Below are 26234 nucleotides of genomic sequence, written 5' to 3' on the forward strand. Positions count from 1 at the left end.
GTAGTTAAGAAACCAGTTTAAAAATAACCATAATCCATGTTAGTCACTCAAAATCGTTGCCTTTCCTGTAGGATTGGTAAGAATGGAACGTATGAAAAGAGTGTGAAACGGAACGTTAAGATATGAATGAGAGAAAACAGAAAGGGAAAAGAGAATGACAGAGGAAAGGAAGATGGTGAAGACGGTTAAAAACTGAACAAGGCGTAATAAGTGTTAATTAATTTTTAATTATTATTATAACAGAAGATTTTGGAACAGTAGAAGTTTTATTTTATGCGCTGCGATCTCTCCCTATTTTACGTTCGTATAAAAGTTAATGTCAGAACAATATTCATGTTATGAATCACGAAATCAAAAATACGACAACAAAACAAAATTAAACGTCTCAGTTCATAATTTAAAACGCTTTAAAACCGAAACAGAAAAACATTAAAGCCAATCTCGGGGCCAAAAAATGCAGGCTTAATATCAGCTGTCCCCGAAACTTGGCCGTACTGCTGTCCCATTTGGCACGGCTCACAGGCTCTTGTTTTGCTGGTATATTTATTGCCATCTGAAAGCGATTGCCTGGTCGTAGATGTTGGCCATTGGCGTTCGAGATAATGGAGTTAAGAGTTAAATAAGGAAAAATCTTGACCTAAATTATTAATTGGACCAAGGTTTCAACTTTCGATCTTTGATTAAGTTTGATTTCGTTAGAAAGTTTTTTGTAGAATTCGGTACGTAATATGGAATGATTTAGTTCTTATGCAAAAATCTCCCAACAGAAGTATGAACAAAAAATGAAATTTGGTCATGTTATTATATCAATACTGTTGTTCTAGTTTTATCATTTTTCGAATTACTATCATAGCTTACAGTCATCTCTATATATAAAAATGAATTGCTGTTCGTTAGTCTCGCTAAAACTCGAGAACGGCTGGACCGATTTGGCTAATTTTGTTCTTGAATTATTCGTGGAAGTCCAGGGAAGGTTTAAAAGGTGAGAAAATATAAAAAAGCTCGGAATTATATAAAAACAAACAATTTTGTTTTTCTTTTGATGTGTCCCCTTGATGTGTCTTTTATTTATTGATTGAGGCACTACGAAGTCTGCCGAGTCAGCTAGTTTTATATATTATTGAAATGTTGCACCGTTGTTATTTAATACAGTTTGAGAACACGTAATATTTTCATACAAGGTGAATTGTTGTATATAGACTATTGTCTCAATTCTTTAAAATTATTTAAATTAAAGTTTGAATCTTTGTGTGTTTAGATTATACAGATTTTACTTATGAACATTTTAAATTGCCTAAAAATTCTAAATCCTATCTGGCATCTCAATCCCACAATACGCCAATGCATATTTTTTACGGTGTGAGGTGGCTGAACAGTAGTGACTTAATTAAGCGGAAGTAAAATCAAAATTCACATCGCGTATAATCTTATACCTTTAAATGAGCAATTATTGTATATTAATATATATAATCTGAATCTCGGAAACGGCTCCAACGATTTTCACAAAATTTAGTATACAGGGGATTTCGGGGGCGATAAATCTAGCTACGATTTATTTTCAGAAAATGTTGTTTTATTCATGTTTTCAATAATCAACTCTTCCCTACATCTATTGGCGAATAATAATACTATTTTTCTTAATTGAGGGCAACTAACCGCTTTAAAGACACAACAAGATGGCGTTATCAAAAAAAATCATGGTCTCGTAGAATTTATGCATCAATTCGCTGACCATTAACAAAAGATAGCTCTGTCTATAGGCACATTAATTCTAGCCCAATAGTTTAATTCCATTAAAATGTAATTTTACTACTTCATCCAAAAACTAAACCGTTATTAGCTTTAGTGTTATTTCACCAAACAATTTCAAAACCACTGTACTAGAACGAGCACCAATTTCAAAATTGTTTATACTCTCCGAAACAATATCGAGCGTTCTTAACGAAAACTGTCCCATAAACTCTTTAACCCAATTTTCCCTGATCAGAAATCTATCGGCAGCAAACCTCGTATACACTGAACTACCAATATTGCCAATACCCAACAATAAACTTGGGGGTTGATGCTTCCCGCTTCCGTAGGTTTAACCCGCGATTCCCTACAAGTAACCCCTGGGTGGTGCTAAACGGGAGCCGAAAACACAATCGGTGGTAGGACCTAGTCCGACTGGCTGGCGACCACCCTCCAACTAGAGTCTGCCGCCAAATAGCCTAGCTGTGTTCCGGCATGTGGGTTGGAGAGCCAGTTCTATTCCTTTCCTTTCCTCCTCCTTGTTGGGGGTGAGTCTTGGTGATACTTGGAACATGCAGAGCAAACGTGCGCGCAAGCCCGCGGGGCGTGGGTTGCTGACGGGGGTATAGGGAGACCCAGTGAAACGGTGCCTGCCGCCGCCCGCCGGTCAGTAGGGGACCTGAACCTGGGTGTCACAACTAAACTCCGCCCCAGGAAGCTGTCCCGCCAACCGGTGTAAAATCCTGTCATGCGGTCGTCGTGCCGGAGTCGGAGACCGGAGTGGATCCCGGCGATCGTATGCAGGGTGGACTGGGGGCCCTTCCATGCCCTGCGTCAGCTTCTCGCGCAACCCCGGATCGAGTGTTCATTGTGCCCTGCGCTTTATTCAGGTATTGCCTTGATCTCACCTCTAGCATCCTACCTCTCCAAATCCTTACTCTCCAACTAAAATTATGAAAGTCGACAAAAGAAAAAGAGTTTTTTCGGCGGATCCCCATTCCACGTTTAATGTGGATTTCAGCAATGTCAGGGGCCTACACAGTAACCTTGACGCCGTACATCACCACCTTGAGACGGCGCAGCCTGCCCTCTTTTTCCTGACTGAGACGCAGATATCTGCCCCGGACGATACGTCGTACCTCGGATACCCCGGCTACGCATTGGAGCACACCTTCCTGCGTAAAGCCGGGGTCTGCGTGTTTATCCGGGAGGATGTCTGCTGTCGTCGGCTTCGGGGCCTCGAGCAACGGGACCTGTCCCTCTTGTGGCTACGCGTGGACTATGGGGGCTGTACCAGAGTCTACGCTTGCCTGTACAGGTCTCACAGCAGTGATGCGGGGTCAGCTCTGTTTGAGCATGTACAAGAGGGGACTGACCGCGTGCTTGAGCAGTACCCATCTGCGGAGGTGGTGGTCCTTGGTGACTTTAACGCTCATCACCAGGAGTGGTTGGGGTCCAGAACCACTGACCTCCCGGGTCGGGCTGCCTACGATTTCGCCTTGTCCTACGGCCTCTCACAACTGGTGACACAGCCCACCCGTGTCCCAGACATTGAGGGGCACGAGCCTTCTTTGTTGGACCTTCTGCTGACCACTCACCCAGCTGGATACAGTGTGGTGGTCGACGCTCCACTTGGATCGTCTGATCACTGCCTTATCCGTGCTGCCATACCACTCTCTCGTCCTAGTCGTCGAACGACGACCGGGTTTCGAAGAGTTTGGCGGTACAGGTCAGCAGACTGGGATGGAATGCGTGAATTTTACGCATCCTACCCATGGGGGCGGCTCTGCTTTTCCTCCGATGATCCTGACGTCTGTGCGGACCGACTTAAAGACGTGGTGCTTCAGGGAATGGAATTATTCATTCCATCTTCTGAGGTGCCCGTTGGGGGTCGCAGCAAACCCTGGTATAATAAAGCCAGTAGGGATGCTGCACGCCTCAAGCGATCTGCATACGTGGCATTTAATGTTGCTAGGAGATGCCGGGATCCTGATATCTCGGAGAAAAGGCGGAAATTTAACGCCGCCTCTAGGTCCTATAAGAGGGTTATTGCCAAAGCGAAGTCGGAGCACGTTGCCAGAATTGGCGAGCGACTGAATAGCTATCCCTCTGGGAGCCGTGCTTTCTGGTCGCTAGCTAAGGCTGCAGAAGGTAACTTCTGCAGGTCTAGCCTTCCACCACTGCGTAAGTCCAATGACAGTCTGGCTCATAGTGCGAAGGAGAAGGCTGACCTTCTGGTCAAGCTCTTTGCCTCATACTCGACTTTGGATGACGGAGGAGCCACGCCGCCCAACATCTCCCGGTGTGACAGCTCCATGCCTGAGATTCGCATCACACAGCGTGCAGTCAGGCAGGAGCTTCGGCTTCTTGATGTCCATAAGTCGAGTGGGCCAGATTGCATCCCCGCAGTGGTTCTAAAAACATGCGCCCCTGAATTGACACCCGCGCTAACGCGTCTATATCGCCTCTCGTACAATACGAACAGGGTTCCGTCTTCATGGAAGACTGCTCATGTCCACCCCATCCCCAAGAAGGGTGACCGGTCGGACCCCTCGAATTACAGACCTATCGCGATAACTTCCTTGCTTTCCAAGGTGATGGAGCGAATCATAAACATCCAACTTCTTAAGTATCTTGAGGATCGCCAGCTGATCAGTGACCGGCAGTACGGTTTCCGTCATGGTCGCTCAGCTGGCGATCTTCTTGTATACCTCACACATAAATGGGCTGAAGCCTTGGAAAGCAAGGGCGAGGCTCTCGCTGTGAGCCTTGACATCGCGAAGGCCTTCGACAGGGTCTGGCATAGGGCACTTCTATCGAAGCTTCCAGCATACGGGATCCCTGAGGGACTCTGCAAGTGGATCGCTAGCTTTTTGGATGGACGGAGCATCGCAGTTGTCGTCGACGGCTGCTGCTCCGATACCATGACCATCAACGCTGGTGTTCCACAAGGTTCGGTGCTCTCCCCCACGCTTTTCATACTGCATATCAATGACATGCTATCTATTGATGGCATGCATTGCTATGCGGATGACAGCACGGGGGATGCGCGATATATCGGCCATCAGAGTCTCTCTCGAAGCGTTGTACACGAGAGGCGATTAAAACTTGTGTCTGAAGTGGAGAACTCTCTGGGGCGGGTCTCCAAGTGGGGTGAACTGAATTCAGTTCAGTTCAACCCATTGAAGACACAGGTTTGCGCGTTCACTGCGAAGAAGGACCCTTTTGTCATGGCGCCGGAATTTCAAGGAGTATCCCTGCAGCTTTCCGCGAGTATCGGGATTCTGGGGGTCGATATTTCGAGCGATGTCCAGTTTCGGAGTCATTTGGAAGGTAAAGCCAAATTGGCCTCTAAAATGTTGGGAGTTCTCAACAGAGCGAAGCGGTATTTCACGCCTGGACAGAGACTTGCGCTTTATAAAGCGCAGGTCCGACCTCGCGTGGAGTACTGCTCTCACCTCTGGGCCGGGGCTCCCAAATACCAGCTACTTCCATTTGACTCCATACAGAAACGGGCTGTTCGGATGGTCGATAGTCCTGCTCTCGCGGATCGCTTGGAACCTCTGGGTCTACGGAGGGACTTCGGTTCTCTCTGTGTTTTATACCGCATGGTCCATGGGGAATGCTCTGAGGAATTATTCGAGATGATTCCTTCATCTCCTTTTTATCATCGCACCTCCCGCCATCGGAGCAGAGTTCATCCATATTATCTGGAACCGCTGCGTTCATCGACAGTGCGTTTCCAAAGATCTTTTTTGCCACGTACCATCCGGCTTTGGAATGAACTCCCCTCCACGGTGTTTTCCGAGCGCTATGACATGTCCTTCTTCAAACGAGGCTTGCGGAGAGTTCTTTATGGTAGGCAGCGGCTTGGCTCTGCCCCTGGCATTGCTGACGTCCATGAGCGACGGTGACCACTTACCATCAGGTGGGCCGTAGGCTCGTCTGCCTACAAAGGCAATAAAAAAAAAAAAAAAAAAAAAAAAAAATAAACACTTTATCCACGACAAAAACAATAGGCACCCCGTATTACAGAGGCAATATTTGGTAACCTCCTTTCCGAAGACCTTTGTTGTGTAACTTTATGGAAATTGGGCGATGTATATGGCAGCCAATAAATTAAGGGCGCGACATCGCAAATCATCCGGAAATAAACAAAACCCCGTCAGCTACGAATCGGGACCGCAAAATCGCCGATCTTGCGAGTATAAATTAAGGTAATTAATAAAAGACCCATATCAAGAATGGGATGGAAAGTTTTTACGGTAATTAATGAACGGTTTATTGTTAGACTTTTGGGACTGGAGTTTAATCATGCTATTTCTACATATGTATATATAGGTGCCAACTGAATGTGACGTAACGTTACAAAACGGGCAAAACGAGGTCGATATAAAAGCAATTTCAAACCTACTTTTTGTATTGCATTTTATAGTGGGATACTGATCAAAGAATTCAATAAAAAAAAAGCTGAAACATGACTATCATCAACAATATTAATAATATTATATAATATCTTAAATATTATATTTGTTAAACAAGTTCTACTAATAAAAACGGTAGGTTGAGAAAGATATGTACTGGTATTTTGGTTCGATTTACTTTGGTTTTAGAAGGTAGCGTGGTTACAGACTAAAAAAATATTAATTTTAAGTTTTATTGGAGGTATAAAGAAAATAAAACTGGAGGTTACGCAACAACCCACGGTCGTTCGGTAACGTGCGAACTTATTGTGGTAAACTTCATTCACGGTTGTTTGCATAAGAGTTAGTGTATTGCGCAAACGAACGCTCTGAGATCGTGGTCAATGAATAATAAAAAAATATGTTATTTTTTGTACCTACATTATTACAAAGTTAAGTCGTACACTGTGTGCATTACTAATTTGTACGTTATTGCAAAGTTAACTCGTACACTGTGTGCATTACCAATAAAAATCTTACGTTACGGACGTTTTTTCCCGGTTAGAGTACCCCTCCGCATCGTCCCATAAGGAACTTCGTTCCAATAAGAAAGTTTTTGTTCACTTTGGCCTGTGTGGACCTTCAAATATTAATAATTTTACCATAGAAATGCAGTTTTCTGCGGAGACGTATCGGCAAGCTCAGGTTTCTTTTGTTCAAAACAAACAAAGACTACGATCTTGCATTGGAATTCATTATGGATATTATCATTTGAGTTACTATATTTGTGGACTCATAATAATAGCTACAAATCAGGCCGGCCCTTAGCTCCTATACATTTATAACAACGAAAACAAAGTATTTCTAAAATAAATTATTCAACAGCTTCCTAGAAATATCTCTTGAATTGTTTTCGTATATTAAGCCAAAAGACACATTCCAATTCATATTTACTTAACGGGAAACATTCAAACAAAACAACAATACTAATTTCTTTCCCGTTAAAACACATGTTATGAGAGCTATTATCACAGATCACTCACTCCACGAATGGATCACGAAAGTAGCGCCGGTCGCCAAAGATTAAAACTAGCTTCAAAGCTAATGAAGTAAATGTATGAGGTGTGTGCGTGCGTGTGTGTACATGACAAATTCAACGTAGGTAGTATCCGAAGCTTTGGGTTGTTGCCAAATTATTTTGCAACATTTTCGTCGCCGTGTTATTGCTTGGTCTAAACCATGAGATATCGAGAGCTTAACACCTGTGACCTGTTTGTGTACCTGTTCGTATATTTGTGAGCGCGAAACGGTAGGAGAGGACACAAATATAGATACGACCTAGTGCGACCAGATGTTTCGAGGTACACGAGATATATGGGGAACTAGGAATAGCAACTTGAATTGGGCTGAATATCGCAACTCAAAATGATTAGAATCCTCAGATTTCAGGGAACGTTTTAAAAATATTTTTTTTATTGTTGCTTACGTTGGTGGACGAGTTAATGGTCCACCTGGTGGTAAGTGGTTACCGGAGCCCATAGACATCTACGAAGTAAATGCCGCCACCGACCTTGAGACATGAGTTGTAAGGTCTCACTTTTAACAGTAGAACGGTTGCCCCGCCCTTCGAACTGAAACGCATTACTGCTTCACAGTAAAAATAGGCAGGGTGGTAACTTACCCGTGCACAAGACGTCCGACCACCAGTAATCACGCGAACTATAATTTTGCAGGTTTGATTTTTATTTTTCGAAAGGTATTAAATAGAATATACAAAAGATACCAAAACCAACATCTCAAAGCCTCAGATAAGATTGTAATAAATTGGAAATGATTTTCATTTATTCTAATATATTATGTATATTTTTAGATATTTTGTAGACCTTTAACCATTATCTTACAAAGTTATCATCATCATTCATCATTATCCTGCCCGTCTCCCAGTCACCTGGGGTCGGCGCAACATGTTTTCTCCTTCCATACTCTTCTATCATATACCAATTCTTCGCTCACTACCCTCTTACCCATACGTCTTTCACACAATCTATCCATTTCTTCTTAGATCTACCTCTTCCTCTATATCCTTCCACATTCATAGTTAACACTCTCTTACCAACCTCATTTTCATTTCGTCTCATCACATGTCCATACCATCCCAAACGCGCACTTCTCAGCTTCTCTGTCACAGGTGCCACTTTCAGACCTCCTCTAACATATTCATTCCGTATTCTATCCATTCTCGTTATCTTACAAAGTTATATCTAGGAAAAATATTCCCCAAAATAGCCCTGATTCAATACAGTTTATTGTTCATTTCTAATGCATTTTAAAAATCTGTATTATCTACATATTAATCAGTGATGTATAACATTCTGATATTTCCTTTCATCTTTCTAGTCGTATATGTGTTCGTTTTATTATGAAACATATTATGATCTTGAAAGTGATCTTATCTTATCGATTGAGCCAAACTCAAAGCAAAGTAGAAGAGAGTCGAAACGAAATGGGCAACGGTAATAGGAAAAACTTTAATTAACTTTCAAATGTTTTTGCTTCTTTTCGCCATTTCAGACACGGTTTTGCATCGAGCTCTCGGTTTTAAACTAAAACAACCTTGTAAACTATTTCATTTCCAAAACTTACTAAGTTAAATAGAAAAAGTTGAGTTGCATTGAAAATTGAAATAAAAATATATGAAGTATTTGAATTTTTAAAAATTCAAAAAAACACCCGATAAAATCTCTCGTAGTTATTAATTACCACTTTCATACCTGTATCTGCGCCGATGCCGTCATGTTTAACGGTTTGACAATTATTATACACATATAGTGTTACTGGTGTTACACCATTGCTGGTGGCAGGACCTCTTTTGAGTCCGCACGGGTAGTTACTACCACCCTGCCTATTTCTACCACGAAGCAGTAATGCGTTTCGGTTTGAAGGGTGGGGCAGCCGTTGTAACTATACTGAGACCTTAGAACTTATATCTCAAGTGGGTGGTGACTTAACACCAGGCGGGCTGTGTACTCGTCCACCCATCTAAGCAATTGATAAAAAAAAGGAAGTCTAAATTAAATATTACTAAACTTTAGTTTTAATACATTTACACAAATAACTATGTTTGATTCGCCGCCATAATCACTACATAGTATAAAACAAAGTCGCTTTCTCTGTCCCTATATCTGTCTGTCCCTATGTATGCTTAAATCTTTAGAACTACATAGCGGATTTTTATGCGGTTGTTTTTAATAGATAGAGTGATTGAAGAGGAAGGTTTATATGTATAATAGCATCCATTAAATAGCAGAGAAATTAATAATAAATTACAGTTTCCGAAGCGAAGCGAGGGCGGGTCGCTAGTTTTAAATAATGCTACTTACGAGAACGTTGTCTGTCTGGAATACACTAGCCACCAGGCATCCTTGGCCTATGTGTCATCAGCATCATTATTCTTCGTCAAGTGCCATCTTCTAGCGAAAGTCAGTCAATCAATAAAATCAGCAACGTGACTAGAATGAAGACGAGGCTTCGTCGAACGAGGCTTGCGGAGAGTACTTCGGTAGTACTTCGGTAGGCAGCGGCTTGGCTCTGCTCCTGGCATTGCTGAAGTCCATGGGCGACGGTAACCACTTACCATCAGGTGGGCCGTACGCTCGTGTGCCTACAAAGGCAACAAAAAAAAACTTTTTTAAGGTAGGCAGCGGCTCGGCTCTGCCTCTGGTATTACTAGCGTCCATGAGCGATGGTAACCACTCACCATCAGGGTCTGAACACAGGGGCAATAAAAATATGTATGTGTATATCTATGCTTTTTTAATATTATAAAGTTGAAGAGTTTGTTTGTTTGAACGCGCTAACCTCAGGAACTACTGGTTCGATTTGAAAAATTCTTTCATTGTTAGATAGCTGATTTATCGAGGAAGGCTATAGCCTATGATGTCATAACATAACGCTGTCTTAGCGTGATGTTATATAGCCTATAGCTTACCTAATTCAAGCGGAGCACCAATAAATAATGTTTCAAAATCGGGGTTTTGTTCCGTTTTGAGAGCTTCCACTGCGTGCGCTGCGGAAACGGTTAAAGTTTCGCTAAAATAGTGTTTGCCAGAATTGTTCCCCTTTAAAAGATCTAAAAAAAAGTCCGCGACAGCATATGTCTATATGCTAAGATTGGCTCTCTATAACGTTTTTTATGCTAACCAAATTTGTTCTAAAATAAAGCATTATTTGTGAAGGTGTTTTTATAAATATGATATTCTACGTGAATAAAGAGGCGGGTAAAATTGTTATGTCAAAAAGCGTTATGTCAAACTATCTATTGCACGCGGACGAATTCGTGGGCAAAAGCTAGTGTGTGTATTATATATATTATATTGTTTAGTGTCTTGTAATATGTATATATTATTATATTTAATGTTTACTGTATGCACTAGGTTTGTGTTCCTATTTCTTCTTTCTTTCTGCGGGCCTACGGAAGAGATTTCGACGTGAAATAAGTATCTTGTACTCTATATCCTTATTGTCGTTTTTCTTTTAACAGCTGTGTCTACAAAATGTATTAAATAAATATAAGTAAATAAAGTAAAAAAAGACACTCCAAATTTCAATTAAAACGCAATCTTGTTACAAAACTTGGCTTAGATTAAAGACGAGTAATTAGTAGGAGTCAACTTATATCTATCATTTATTTATTTTATTTATTTACTAGCTGACTCGGCAGACTTCGTAGTGCCCCAATCGATAAATAAAAGACACATCAAGGGGACACATCAAAGGAAAAACAAAATTACTCGTTTTTATATAATTCAGAGCTTTTTTTATATTTTTTCCTTCTAAACCTTCTCTGGACTTCCACGAATAATTCAAGATCAAAATTAGCCATATCGGTCCAGCCGTTCTCAAGTTTTAGCGAGACTAACCAACAGCAATTCATTTTTATATATTAGGCACACAATACACATCGCAATCTAAAAATATACATAAAAACACAAGTAAAAAGAAACAAAATCGGGCTTGTAACATAAGTCATGTGCTCACGACTAAACAAGACAAAGTGCTGAATTTGTACACAATGTTCCTTACAACTAACTATACGACTATTACTTATGAGGTTCATCGACCCTTAAGTAGTTATTTGTGTATACAATGCGTACTCAAACTCGATTATCGACCAAAAAGAAACAATATACAAATACATACACACGAAAATAATTTAACGAAACATATCGAATACGTATTGCCGAAAATATAATTACGTCAATGACGTACAAGAAACCCGCATTATTGGGAGAGAAGCAATATATTTTCTATATTGTTCGAACGACAATTCATTCCAGACGTAGTTAGATTAACCTGTAGCTAATTTATATCGTAACAAGCGGCCCGCTCCGGCTCCGCTCGGGACTTTAACAAAAATTTCAACGATATTTGACGTTGCTTTATTTTTTTGTTTATAAAAGAACACTTATTGCGGCATAACTGTCTGAAGTCGTCGTGGCCTAAAGGATAAGACGTCTGGTGCATCCGTGTTGAGCGATGCAACGGTGTTCGAATCTCAGGCGAGTACCAATTTTTCTAATGAAATATGTACTCAACAATTGTTCACGATTGAGTTCCACGGTGAAGGAATGACATCGTGTAATAAAAATCAAACCCGCAAAATTATAATTTGCGTAATTACTGGTGGTAGGACCTCTTGTGAGTCCGCACGGGTAGGTACCACCGCCCGGCCTATTTCTGCCGTGAAGCAGTAATGCGTTTCGGCTTGAAGGGTGGGGCAGCCGTTGTAACTATACTGAGACCTTAGAACTTATATCTCAGGGTGTGTGGCGCATTCACGTTGTAGATGTCTATGGGTTCCAGTAACCACTTAACACCAGGTGGGCTGTGAGATCGTCCACCCAACTAAGCAATAAAAAAAAAAAAAAAACTATAATAGTTAGACATATGCTTTTTCAATAATAATGTGTTCTATAAAGTCGTAGTACATTATTTTATTCTATCATCAATAGTTTTCGCAGAGCACACGATGTAAAGAATATTTTAGATGATTATTTACAACTTGGGTTACATTATTGGAGTTTTAGTAAGGATCCCTAACTTTTTTCAAAAAAGATTATAGCCTATGTCACTCGGGAATAGTGTAGCTTCCAAACAGTGAAAGAATTTTCAAAAGAAGAAATTTCAAATCGGTTCAATAGTTTCCGAGACTATTCAATACAAACAAACAAACAAATCTTTCCTCTTTATAATATTAGTATAGATAAATCCTTTAATGTTAGTGATTCGGGGACCAAAGAAGTTGTTCAAGCTAAAAATGGTAATAAAGTCGTATGTGATTGTGACTTGAACTTTGTCAAGTATATTTTTGGGATATAATTTAGAAAGAAATCGCTTTTATTTCTATTTTGGTAACGTCTATTGTTATATTAATCGAATTTCTAAATACAGAGGCCGTCTTTCACTGGGTGTAAAATCAGATGATTTATTTAAAAAAATAATTTTTAACGTGACAACGTCTAATAATTCGATGGAGTCGGCTGCACGCACGAAAAAACATGACTCATGCGGCGTTACCTCGCTCTGAGGCGTTCCATTTAAGGCTTGAAGTACAAGCGAGAGCGCGCAACGAGCGACAAAGGCACAATCGGCCTCCGCGTTCGGCAGCGTTCGACATCTGTCTCTCTCCTACTTGAGTGAGCGATGCATCCGCGTGGACAGCTGCTATACAATAATACATTTACATGTTTTCGTCAATTGTCCATACAAAATATCTATCAAACAAATAAAATGAAACCATTCCATCAGTTTTTCTTATGACGTTGACACGTTCAACTATCGTCAGTAAACCGACTTTACAGACAACCGATTTTTTTTTAGTATAATTGAACTACATTATTTCCGTCGTTTCGATTACTTTTTGAGTTTACGTGGTCACGTACGACTAAGGTGCTGTCCTTGGGTACCTAAATTTTGTGTTAACTGACGAATTCCGTCGAATACGAGGCGTTGTAAGAAATTTTGCTATTTAATTTAGAGCTATTATAACAATAAGGATATTAATAATAATAACTAGGAACAAATCACGCACCGGCCCCAAATTAGGATTCTCTGCATTATGGGTACCACGGACTGACATACATACTTATACACCTTTAGAATTATATACATATATACATGTTCCGTTATAACTATTGAACCATGAATTCGATGGATCAAGTCAACTTGATATCCATGTAAAAAATACATGTATTTAATGGATAGGCTAATATTTATATGAGTGTTGGACTCCCTAGACCAGTTGCGGGGGCGTTAATGATGAGAATCTTTGTGGGGGGTGAGAAATAATAATGCTAGTTTCAAATGCCCAGCGAAGCGGACGGGTACAGCTAGTTTATTATAAAGCTATTATTGTAATCTATTAACGGGTTCTTACCACGATTTTCACTTTTCAATAAGCTTGGGATATCTCGCTGCCGTTGCAAGCGCCATGATTACGAGCATATTCAGATTAAAAGTGAGAATCGTTGTAATAATAATCCGATAAATAATAGCGATTAAAATGTATAAAAGCCCGATAGTAAGCGTAAATAAGCACGAAACTTTCACGCGATCCGTAGCTTACAAGTGCCATTAACTCTCTTCCTTATGGTTATTCATTTATGTATTTTTAAGCATTTTATATTTTCTCAGCACTTCTAAATTAGCCAAGGTTGCTTGTTGTTATAGTATTTTGGGTCTATTCAATTCACTTTTTGGCGAATTGAATAGCTGAATAATTCTAAGTATTAATGAGTATGCTTTATACTCAGCTGATAGAAGAGAATGGAATAGAAAATTTCGCTGTGTCGACCCCACCCAGTGGGATAAGGTGGAGACACAGAAGAAGAAGATTAATGACTATGCTTTATATACTTCATTACGGCTTATTGGTCATGAAGACTTAGTTTTGTTTTTCATATTTTGGCGAATTCCGGCTAGACTGAGCTGAGATTAATGTTAAATATTTGAGATACAGCGCTTTTCTTAAACTACTCTTATGTCGGTGACCGTCCAAAGTGCCCAAAAATTGTATATAATTTAATATAGCCTTTTTGTTTTTGATAGTCATAACCGATTAGCTCCAGGCATCGACAGTCATTCAGGTCACTAAGTGCAGAGCTTTCGATAATGGCTTGCAGTTATCGAATTTCAAATTTTAGTTTGGCAATTGTTTCCCAGGAGTCACGATAATTCTATTGTCCTGCGATTTAATAGATGATGTACGTACGTTACTGTGTATGAATGTTTCAGAATTAATAGTTCAGATCAACAGCTTGACAGATTGGTAGTTAAGCAATTTATTAGCAATCAATTCACAATATCAATGGAACTTTGTTATGACGGTGATCGGTGGACGGTGACAGATTACGTACGAGTATATTGTGATCAAAGAAACCTATTATAACACTAGTCTTTGTGGCTAGGCACAACGACCTTTGAAACTACGAAAATCTATTTTTAATCATTCCACAATATACCTAAGCTAAGGAATTCGCCTTTATATGAACGTCCGAAACTATCACTTACGTGACAAGAATGTCACGTGCCATATATTTTAACAAAGAGGCTAACAGTGATTGGGTTTCGAACCCCAAAAATTTCGTGTCACTAATCTAATAAGGCTTTGATTAAGCCCATTGATTTCTAGCACACATAGTTGATTCACAACAAAAGCAGCAATAGGATGCATCAAAATAGAGGATCAATATCTTAATTAAAACAGTTTTGATAGGTTTCTATTTCGTTTTTCGATTATACATTATGATACAGGTATTTTTAGCAATCCGCATACAATTTCTCGGATGAGACCATGCAATTGTTATGGAAATGTTTTGTTTATGGTGACGCTACCGGTGACGAGGAAAAACAAAGCCGTCGTCGCGTCGCCCAAAACATGTCTTGTCGGACCCTCCGGATTCGCTCTCAAGGGCTTTTAGGCTCTAGAAAGTCGATATATTCACATTACTAGGTCTATATACATCACGAAGCTTTGTTATTAGGCCACAAACGCTTCCGTACTTCTCTCTAAAATCTTTATTTTCATCAAATATTACAGTCAAACCCAAAACCCTAAAACCTTCTCAGACTAATGTCAATTTTCAATAACTCCCCGGTCACTTATATTTATTCTTATTTCTTTTTGTTCTTCCAATCCAATATTAATAATCTTGATCAAAGAACAACAGACGAACTGGCCTTACAAACTTGTTTGCTCTTTTCGTACACAAATATTTCCACTCTAAGGCAATGTTGCCATACCAACGTGAGAGCTGCACCGATTTTGAGGAAATGCTATGGATTTTCATAACACGTATTTCCATTGAAAAACGAAACTTCTGCAATTATTTAACTACAGTCGTAAGATGCGCAAGAAGTAAGATTTTTGCTTATACCGCCCTTAAGGTCCCTAACCGTAAGTCTGTTGTTAAGTATTTATTATTCAAAATTCAATCAGACAGAAAAAAAATTAGAGAAATTACTTCGAATTAGGAACATGAAACAAAGAGCAAAGAATTTTAGCAATCAAACTTACTATTTAGCGTATACTATTTGTAAAAACTGGATCGTTTCAAGCTATGTCATATAGCTAAGCTATGAGTATATCAGAACACCCTGAAAATTACATTTAACATTTGCTATTCATCCTTCTTACGTGCTGTTTTCGTCACAAAATTCAGTCTATTGTTTTCATCCTTGATTTTTTTCAAAAACAAACTAAATACACACGAGCATATAGTTACAGTATGTGGTTTAGAATATTCAAAAGTGCCTAAAACCTTTTGCGTAAGATTAAGGTCCTATTGGGCTTAACAAGACACTTCAAAAGGTCCTTTCGTTATGAAAATAGTCAACGAATACTCATCAAAACCTATAAAACCTATATATATATATATATATTACATTTTAATAAGTTTGTATTGCTGTTATAATTAACGATAATTTTTAAAATAAATTTAAATCTAACTTAAAATTAAGTATTACGGCTACAGAAAACAACGTGTCTCTCGACAAAGGCCTTCCACTAATGATTTCCAATATTCTCTATCTTTGGCCGTTCGACACTAAAAATTCCTATAGGTACAAATCAATTCTTGAGGCTTGCATCCCCGCTCTCGACTGTCCTTATTCCGAAAAAGCGACCTACTTTAGTCCCATCATTCATCAAATCTTTGTTCTTTGATATATTGTAGCAGATTAATCGTATGACGTGATCGGGCGGTGTGACCGTTTCATTAGCGCTTATTTTTGTTACATATTTCCTTTGGGGTATAAATATTGCTATTATGTGATATATCGGAATGAGATATATCGGAATCAGAAAACGAGATTATCCAGACGAATGTACTATTTTAGGTATCCGAAATAAGACGATGGCGAGTTTTTTTTTTTGGAAATAAAAACACATCTATTTTTAAAATATTGTAATGAATAGAAAATTACATGTTTTGGTTTATCTCGATATCCATTTGGAAGTTTACCTGGCTACTGAAAGGGCAGAGTCAATAAAAACAACTACATTACAGTAAATTATTTTAATATTTTCATCCGTTTAGTAATCCTATTCCTAAAATCATTTGGAACTTCTGGGTCTTTGATTCACTCTATGTTTTTTGAACTTTATGTTTTATCTAAGTTTGAAGGAATGACGATTCTACCGTCTGCTTTTTACCATCACATTACCCACCACCAGAGCAGAGCTACATCTTACTTCCTGGAACCTCATGGCTTCATCCAGATCTATCATTCACAAGGGATACACCGACGTTTCCCAAATGCCATGACGTTGACAAACACTAAGTTCTTTTTTCAAATTTATTTTGCCATTATTATTGCTTAGACTGGTGACCATGCGCTCATTTGGTATTAAGCAGCTACTGGAGCCCATAGACATCAGAACGTAAATGCCGCCACGCACCTTGAGACATGAGTTCGAAATTCAAATTGTATTTTATAACAGCTGTGCCACCTGGAATCGGATCCAAGCTTAGGACTTCGTGGCAATATGAAAATTTATTTCTACGGTAACTTTTAGCCTTAATACTAGTACGCCGAAATTGGATATGTATACTTACACATCTTAAAAAGGAATAAAAAGATGTATGGTGTCGTGGGACACTGGATAGGAACGAAGTTCCTTATTATAAAAATATTAATTTTATGTTCTATTCGAGGTATAAAGAAAATAAAACTGGAGATTTCGCAACAACCCACGGTCATTCGGTAACGTGCGAACTTATCGTGGTACACTTCATTCACGGTTGCTTGCATAAGAGTTAGTGTATTGTGCAAACGAACGCTCTGAGATTAGCGATGGACGATATACATCGATTTATTTAAAATACTCGATGTATAGTAACGATGCATCGTCTTGAACCGATGTATTGTAAATACTTCAACATCGAATATATATCGATGTTTTTCATTCGATGCATCGATTAGGTACGCAAATTATGAGATTACTATACTATGAGTGAAAAGAGAAACGAAACGTTATAATCAGTGCTGCCAATATTAATTAAACCAAAACAACAATATGGCCGACCGAGTTTCTGCTGTGTAAATGTATATTGTGTTTTTGTTACGATACGAGTTTTTGCCTTGTTTAAATCTAAAAAAGAAACTAATTTATGAACAGGTATGTCAGGTATGTGTATTAATAAATAGAATAATGTATTTAGTGATAATGATAATGGTTTTGCTAGTGAAACTTTACTGGAAATGACACATTGTTTTGTTGTCAAAAAGTACAAAGCAATTATTATATTTTACGTTTTATATTGCGCGTGCTTATAACTAAGATATAAAAGAGAAGATTATGTACCTACTTTACGACGAATGCATTAATTTCGCAATATGATACGATTTGATTGAAAGGTTATATTTTTTACCGTGAAATAATAATACTATCTATTGTAGTGATGCCAAGTTATCGATAATTACTATATTAATATTATCGATTAAAATGCGGCTTATACTTATTTGTATTCTACTAGGCAGTTAATAGGTATTATTATAAATTCCCTGTAAACAGTCCTATATAGTTTTGTTTTTTACTTTCAGTTATAATGGGACCTAAGAAAAAAAGTTCCGTTTGGCAGTTCTTTAACAAAATTGACGATAAGAAAACGAAATGCAAACTATGTCAAAAGGAAATTAAGTCTGCTGGAAACACTACGAACTTAATTGGACATATTCGTAATGTTCATAAGGCTGCTTATCTCGAAATTCAGCCGAAACAAACTACATTCAATGCAGTAACTACTACAGACGAAATATCGAATCCTCTGGATCTGGATACCAAAGTTACGCCTTATAATAAAATGGATGATGGAGTACTTCAGTTTCAACCTGTTCCAAGTTGTAGTGGCAGTCAAAGATCCGGTGCACCGTTACCAAAAACCGTAAATGAAACCATTGATTCAGACTTAGACGAAAACGTTACACCTTTAAAACGCCAAAGAACAATACAGGCCGCTTTTAAAGATATTTCCTCTTACTCAGAATCTGGAGCGAAGACAAGGAAACTGAACAACTGTTTGTTATTCATGATTTGCAAAGACCATCAGTCATTCTCAATCGTTGAAAACGAAGGCTTCAAAACTCTAATGAAAACAGTTGCTCCTCAATATAAGCTCCCGAGTAGAACAACTCTAAGACGCTGGCTGGACGATAAATATGAAGTAATTTCAGAAACAATTAAGAAAATGTTGTCCTCTATAGAAGATATAACCCTAACAACAGATATTTGGTCGGATACCTTGAATATGAAAAGTTTTTTGGGCATCACAGCACATTTCGGAATAGACATTGAACTATATTCAGTCACCTTAGGTGTGTACGAATTGGATGAAAGACATACATCAGATTATCTTTCTGAAATTCTCTTAAAGGTATGTCAAGACTGGAAAATCGATCAAGAGAATGTAACAGCTGTTGTTACTGACAACGCAGCCAATATAGTTAAGGCGATCGAATTAGCGTTTGGTAGAAGGAAACACATCCCATGTTTTGCCCATACTCTGAATTTGGTGGCTGAAGGCACAATGATATGTATTGAGTGGAGAAACATTGTTTCTAAAGTAAAATCAATAGTGACTTGGTTTAAACAGAGTTGCATTGCTAGTGATGAATTACGTAAAGCTACTGCTGCGGCTACGGAGTCTTCTGCTGGAGCAGCTGAGGTAAAATTAATACAAAGCGTCGATACTCGCTGGAACAGTACATATTATATGTTACAAAGATTTCTAGAACTCCGTAGTGTCATAAATGATATTCTCTTCCGCCACCCTAGAGCACCTGCAATGCTGAGTGCATCGGAAATATCTACTGTATCGTCTGTCATCATGGTATTGCGACCCTTAGAAGCGGCTACAAAAGAAATTTCAGGTGATAAATACTGCACAAGTAGTAAAATTATTCCCTTAGTTCGTTGCATGCTCTCTAAAATAACTTCAGCTGTTATAGAAGATCCCGTAGCGAAAGAGGTGCAGAAACTTGCTATTAATGAAATAAATAAAAGAATGGGTTCAATAGAACATGTGAATGCTCTGGCTATCGCAAGTATTTTAGATCCACGGTTTAAAAGAATGCATTTCAATGATCCGATAGCTTGTTCGAATGCTGTTACGAAAATTAAAGATTTAATGAAGAAGAATTTGCATAGCAATGAAGAACCTGAGTCCGATTCTGACAAGTCCGATAAAAATGAAGAGGCCTTTTCATTATGGACTGATCACCATAAGTTAGTGCATCGTAACTGGAAAATTAACAAATCTGAAGACGTTTTGTCTGACGAACTTTCCGTTTATCTCCGAACTCCTGTTGGAAGACTTAAAGAAAATCCGTTAGAAATTTGGAGAGATTACAAAATACAATTCCCGAAGCTGTACAAAATAGCTTTTAAGTATTTAACAATAGTTGGCACGTCAGTCCCTTCAGAAAGACTTTTGTCACAGGCAGGGCTAGTTATGACTGAACAAAGAAACCGGCTGAAGGGGAAGAGATTAAGCAAACTTTTGTTTTTACATAGCATTGACAAAAAATATTGGAATATGTAAAAATAATGTGTTGTCGCGGTGATTTTTAATTTTAATACATATATTTCCTGATTAATACATATTTTTGTTTTAATTAATGCCTAACCTAAAACAATCGATATATAAGAAACATCGATGTATTTCCCAATACATCGTATTACCATCGATGTGACCGATCGATGCATCACATCGAAAAAAACATCGATGTATATTTTAAAAGTCCATCCCTATCTGAGATTGTGGTCAATGAATGATAAAAAAATATGTTATTTTTTGTACGTTATTAAAAAGTTCAGTCGTACACTGTTCGCATTACTAGTAAAAATCTTACGTTACGGACGTTTTTTCGCGGTTAGGGTACCCCCCGCAACGTCCCTTAAGGAACTTCATTCCAAAATTATTTATAATGTCAAAAACTTTTCAATTACGCGGCAATAAAAATATGATGACAGGTTATTAGAAAGCAATTTACGTTTACGATCGGACAGGTGATTTTATCCTTATATACAATATATAAAACCGTTTTTATTCATTTATTTGCAGTGTAATAAAATATCTTCTTGATATCCTTCAAATTTATTGGCCAATAAACCTGTTAGTCGTCACATAACCAATTTAATCTTCTGCCCTTTGATCGCTCCACGATTCGCAATAAAACAGATTAATGTTTGAATATTGGTATCTATAGTATATAAAGTGTGCTTTTTTTCTACAAAGTAGGTCCCCGGGAACGTTGCCATTAAATATTAATTGGGTATTTATCTTTGAGTGTCATCGAAGCTATAGCTATATATAGTTTAATGTTATTTCCAGGATCCCGACGATAGTAAGACTGCTTATTTTTAACTCTAAATAAATATCGTGCGCTTTTTTATAATTGAAAGGACCTTGCCTATGCTATTTATTTTTATTTTTTATTGCATAGTTGGGTGGACGAGCTCACAGCCCACCTGGTGTCAAGTGGTTACTGGAGCCAATAGACATCTACAACGTAAATGCGCACCCACCTTGAGATATAAGTTCTAAGGTCTCAGGTATAGTTACAACGGCTGGCCCACCCTTCAAACCAAACGCATTACTGCTTCACGGTAGAAATAGGCAGGTTGGTGTCACCTACCCGCGCGGACTCACGAGAGGTCCTACCACCAGTAAAAAACGTGCGATATGTGTCGATAAAAGGATTGGAGTATTAAAGTTAATTGCACTGTATGTCTATTAGAACAACGTAGTCGCTCAACTGGTCGTGAAGGGTATCCCCACATCCCGAATAGAACTAGCTACAATAACCCAATCAAAATCATTTTCCGTGACAGTGTATTCTGGCAGCATCTCAGAATAAAGTTGTTCCACACATCGCCACGTATTCGTTACGACATATTTTATATTATCCCCATCTCACACGAGACTAGCTTCAGAAGGCGACAAAACGTAAAAGTGAAATTCTATAGGTACAATAAAATTCATCGCGATCGACATTTTTCTCGAATGCTTCCAGGACGTATTATTTCATATTTCATTCAAAATATTTTCGAGTGGATGTTTTATATAATATTTTATTTTAGAGACGTTTTCATAGCTATATCTTCACTATTTTCAAACTGTGAAAATAGTGAAAATATAGCTATGAAAAAAAAAATTTATAATTAACTGTTTCTAACCTTTATAATAATCTATTCAGAAAAGCTGAAAACCTTGACATATTTGGCGATTCCCTTCCAATATTCAGGAACAAAATCATAAAAAGTTGTTGTTGAACCTCAGCCTTAGCCTTGATCTGAGTACTCGGGTATTACTGTCCGTGTTGTCTTTCTTTTGTTTTTAATTTTTTATTATTATTAATAGTATCGTTAAATCTCTATTGATATATTAATGTAATGCATGCTGTGATTGCTTCTAATTAGAGTTGCAGTTATCAATTGCTCTATACATGTCAATGTTATTTTATGTCTTACTGTAAACCCTGTCGGTAATACTTAAATAAATAAAAAAATAAGTGTAGTTGTAGTAAAATGTTTTACAACAATACTTAGGATGGAAATTATTTCAGACTGAATAAGTTATAACGACTGACTTGGTTGTGCCGTAGTTAGTAGTGGGCTCGATTTCCAGATCGGGAAACCTATGTGATGAACAGTTTTGTTTGCTCTTTGTGTGTTTATTACCTACTAGAGGATGACCGAGGTTTTTTTTTGATAAATTGTGTTTTTTAGAAATTATATTTAAATACGAATTACATATTATTATTGATATTATAATTAAAAAAAGTTTATATTTAAGTTGATTATCGATAAAGTTGATTATTGAAAACACGAATAAAACAAAATTTTCTGAAAAGAAATCGTAGCCCGTAGATTTATCGCCCCCGAAATCCCCTGTATACTAAATTTTATGAAAATCGTTGGAACCGTTTCCGAGATTCAGATTATATATATATTTGTAAACAAGAATTGCTCGTTTAAAGATACAAGATATACATACATACTTACATATTTAAACTAATTTATAATTATGCATGTCAGTCTGGTTTCCATAACACGGGAAAATTCTAATTATGGTCAAGCAAAGCAAAATCAATTGATAATTTTAGTTTTATTTATATGATACTATCTTATGAACTATTCAGATCTGGCTATTAAAAATCAGCCCCTAATGAGTAAAATCGACCCGATACAAAAATGATACAAGTAAAGGTAAATATTCATTTAATTAATAAAACTAATTTGATGGTTGTTCTTGTTTTTATTATTTCGTTTGATTCGAATATTTAACAGATTTCGGATATTAATAATGACGTCTACAATTCATGAAACCAGATCAAAACAGTTAACAGTTGTCATTGGAAATCGATTCTAATTTGTTTAACTATAATGATCATTATCGCGAACCTTGGGAAAGGCTTATTTTCAGTAGTAGACTTCTGTTTGCTGACGAAGATGTTGATAATGAAACGATAATTCAAACCAACTATGTTTACTATATATTGTTCTCAATAATGTTTACAAAGGTTGCTCTAACTACAAATATTTATCTGATAGGCCGCAATCTATAAACAGCTACTCATTTCTTAGATAACAAGACACGTACCGCTTTTGTAGCGCATCAGGGATGTTTGCAGACGCGCACATAGATTGGTTTTTACGCTACCATGCGTAAGAGGTGTGCATCTCTGGTAAGCAGAGTGAGGGCCAGCTCCAACAGTATCCTGAGCATGATCGCAAGCAGGCTGGACTGTGTATACATGGGTCGCTGTGTTGCCATCACCCATGGGATGTTACGACAGTAATTCATTGTGATGTAAATATAACTACTAACATAGGTCTAAGTCTTATTAACAATTTATATGAGTCATGGTTACTTGCAATAAAAACATTATTATTATTATCTTTTTTGTATTGTGTTTCTCGAAATACCTAAGATATTTCGGTATAATGAAGATCACGGGCCTAAGCCGAGTGAGCTTCATTTTCTACTTGCAGAATATTTAAATCTTCCTGCAAGAATTGACGGACTATACGGCATGTGTTTAATATTGCGGCTTTTTGCATGGTCATGTACGTGTTCTCTGCTATGTCTAATATTTTTAAAGATTGGAGTAGGTGTTTAGGTATGACGCCTGTACTGGATAGCACCAGAGGTACAATGTAGACTTTGTTCATTTTCCAGATTCTTAAAATTTCTTCCTTTAATTCTGTATATTTATTTGCTTTTTCAGCTATTGATTTCTGTATATTATTGGTGTTAGGAACTGCTATGTCTATTAAATGCACTACTTTATTTATTTTATCAATTAGAGTTATATTATTATTATTATTATTATTATACAAAAAACGAAGAAACTCCAAAGAATTAAACGCAAGAAAATCTCACCGAATACCCGTATGTTTTAGCATAAATACATAAATAAGGTATACAATATTTCCGCCGCCATAATCTCATTTGGCGCAGTCGTAAAGTCCAGAGATAAAATCCGACCTCACCTATAAGGGGTGGGGAGCTTATATCTGATTTCACGAATAAGAAGATCGCGGAAGCCAAACCGTTAAGCCTCCAAAGAAATGTGAAACAAATATCTCCTTCGGACCGTAGGCTACGAAGGGGTGAAGCCCCTGAAATTTCGCAAAATACAGGTCCGAATTTAATAAAGGCCTAATAAGTGAAGATAATAAAATTTTAATTCTGCTAATGAAAAGGTGATTATCTTAATATATTTTATTTCATACAATTATTTTACTACAAGAAGCTGGAGCTAACTTTCTTCATATTCAAACAATTCTGATGGTCTTAATCTTGTAGTTTTCTGAGTGTCACTACGCAAATTGTTTTATCTTTGTTACACTCAAAATTGTTATTCATATTTTCATTTGTACTTATTAAATATAATGTAATTACTCACTGATGGTAGGGCGTGCTCTGGTCCCGTACGGATAGATATCATCCTGACTACTTCTGCCTCTAAATCGATATTCGTCGTATTATGAATTTGAGACTTAGAGCTCCGGTCTTAAGACTTACATTATAGGCCCATAGCTTGTTCACTTGTCTGTATATAAATTGGTATTTTTTTTAAACGAATTATTCGTCTTAAAAGACACTACAAGTTAATTTTGTTACAATTTACTACCTTACTACTAGTTTAAAATAGATCGCCTAATACAATAATATAGTGATCACAATACTAATCAAATTTACAAAAATTATTTAAAAATACTTATTTTTTTGGTTGAATTCAAAATATTCTGGTTTATTTCTAGATTTTTAAATGTCTTCGACAATGGCCAATACATTGATTGTTCCATAATTTTCTGTTAAACAGCTCGATATTTCCTGATAGTTGGATGGTTTGTTACAGGTTCAGGTATGATACAGTTTTTTTTTGCTGTCTTGTAGGCGGATAATTATATGGACCACCTGATGGTAAGTGGTCACCGTCGCTGGACGTCACCGATGCGGGGGCAGAGCCAAGCCGCTGCCTACCATAGACAGTGATGGAACTGTGCACATACGACCACGAGGTGACAACTCTTTGCACGGGTCGGAGAGTTGAACTTCTGTTCCGAAGGCCGACAGTTAGTTAAATCGCTTAAGGATGTTCGGACAGGACAACAGGACAATTTAGTTCATTACCCGAAAAACTTATACGAAAACGAAAAATCTTTCCAAAAGCGCCAAACACTTCAAAATCCACTAGGTTTCTCGCCCGATCTTCTCAGTGGATCGCGATTCCGATCTGGTGGTAGATTCAGCGAAGCACTGCTCTTGGTAGGGTCAGTGTTAGCAATTCTGTCAGGTTGAGCCCGTTAGCTCACCTTCCGGTCCGCGCGTAGTTGGAATAGACTCTTAGGCTACAAACAATTAGGCAGTTATAAAGCTGACCATTTGCGTAAACAATTACATAACCCTGATTTGCTTTCGTTAAGAAATAATTAATATTATATAATTGTAACAAAAAACATGCTTAAATAACAAACCGAACTAGCAATTAATTTCTTCTTATTTCATCCTGTCCATACTGGTCAGGATATTAAAGTAAGTAATAAACTTACATATTGTCATTAGTCCTTGCGTCTGTCAATTTTTTTAAATTTATCGGACATCTTGACCTCTGTGAAAATGATCATTAAAGACACCTTCATATACAAACAAACATACATACCAAGCTAATAGAAGCGTGTTTAAATTTCAAATTAGTTGGGGTGATAAAACCACTTCCTATACCTAAGATATATTGCAGGTCTTTAGCCATTTAACACCAATAAAACCCGTCCCGCATCTAAACATTTACGAGCGAATATCAAAAAAACAATCCTTTTAAAAGAAACGACCGCTTCTGGGGTCTGATTGCTGGCCATCCACACGCATCAACTTTTCAAATCTACAAACCCCTGCAATATCAAAAGAAAAATACCTACGTCACTCCTGAGTTATGACCGCGATGAACCCTCTATCGGAAAATTGAACGGTGTCTGTGCTGCAGACTAAGCGATCGCTTTGATATTTTGGTAAAAGACCGAATATGTTTCTG

General features: G+C 37.8%; 2 protein-coding genes across 3 annotated transcripts in view; one reads left to right on the forward strand and one right to left on the reverse strand.

Annotated features, from left to right (window-relative positions):
- LOC101739493 (zwei Ig domain protein zig-8) overlaps positions 1 to 26234 on the reverse strand; it is a 133832-nt gene that overhangs the window by 92039 nt on the left and 15559 nt on the right. The gene's annotated exons all lie outside the window — the stretch shown is intronic.
- LOC119630724 (E3 SUMO-protein ligase ZBED1) lies at positions 17480 to 20290 on the forward strand. Its single transcript, XM_062676816.1, has 2 exons — positions 17480 to 17811; positions 18237 to 20290. Exon 2 carries the CDS (start codon positions 18242 to 18244, stop codon positions 20231 to 20233), a length of 1992 nt encoding a protein of 663 aa, XP_062532800.1. The 5' UTR covers positions 17480 to 17811; positions 18237 to 18241; the 3' UTR covers positions 20234 to 20290.

The sequence above is a fragment of the Bombyx mori genome, chromosome 28 (genome assembly GCF_030269925.1).
Source record: "Bombyx mori chromosome 28, ASM3026992v2".
In the NCBI taxonomy this organism is placed as follows: Eukaryota; Metazoa; Arthropoda; class Insecta; order Lepidoptera; family Bombycidae; genus Bombyx; species Bombyx mori.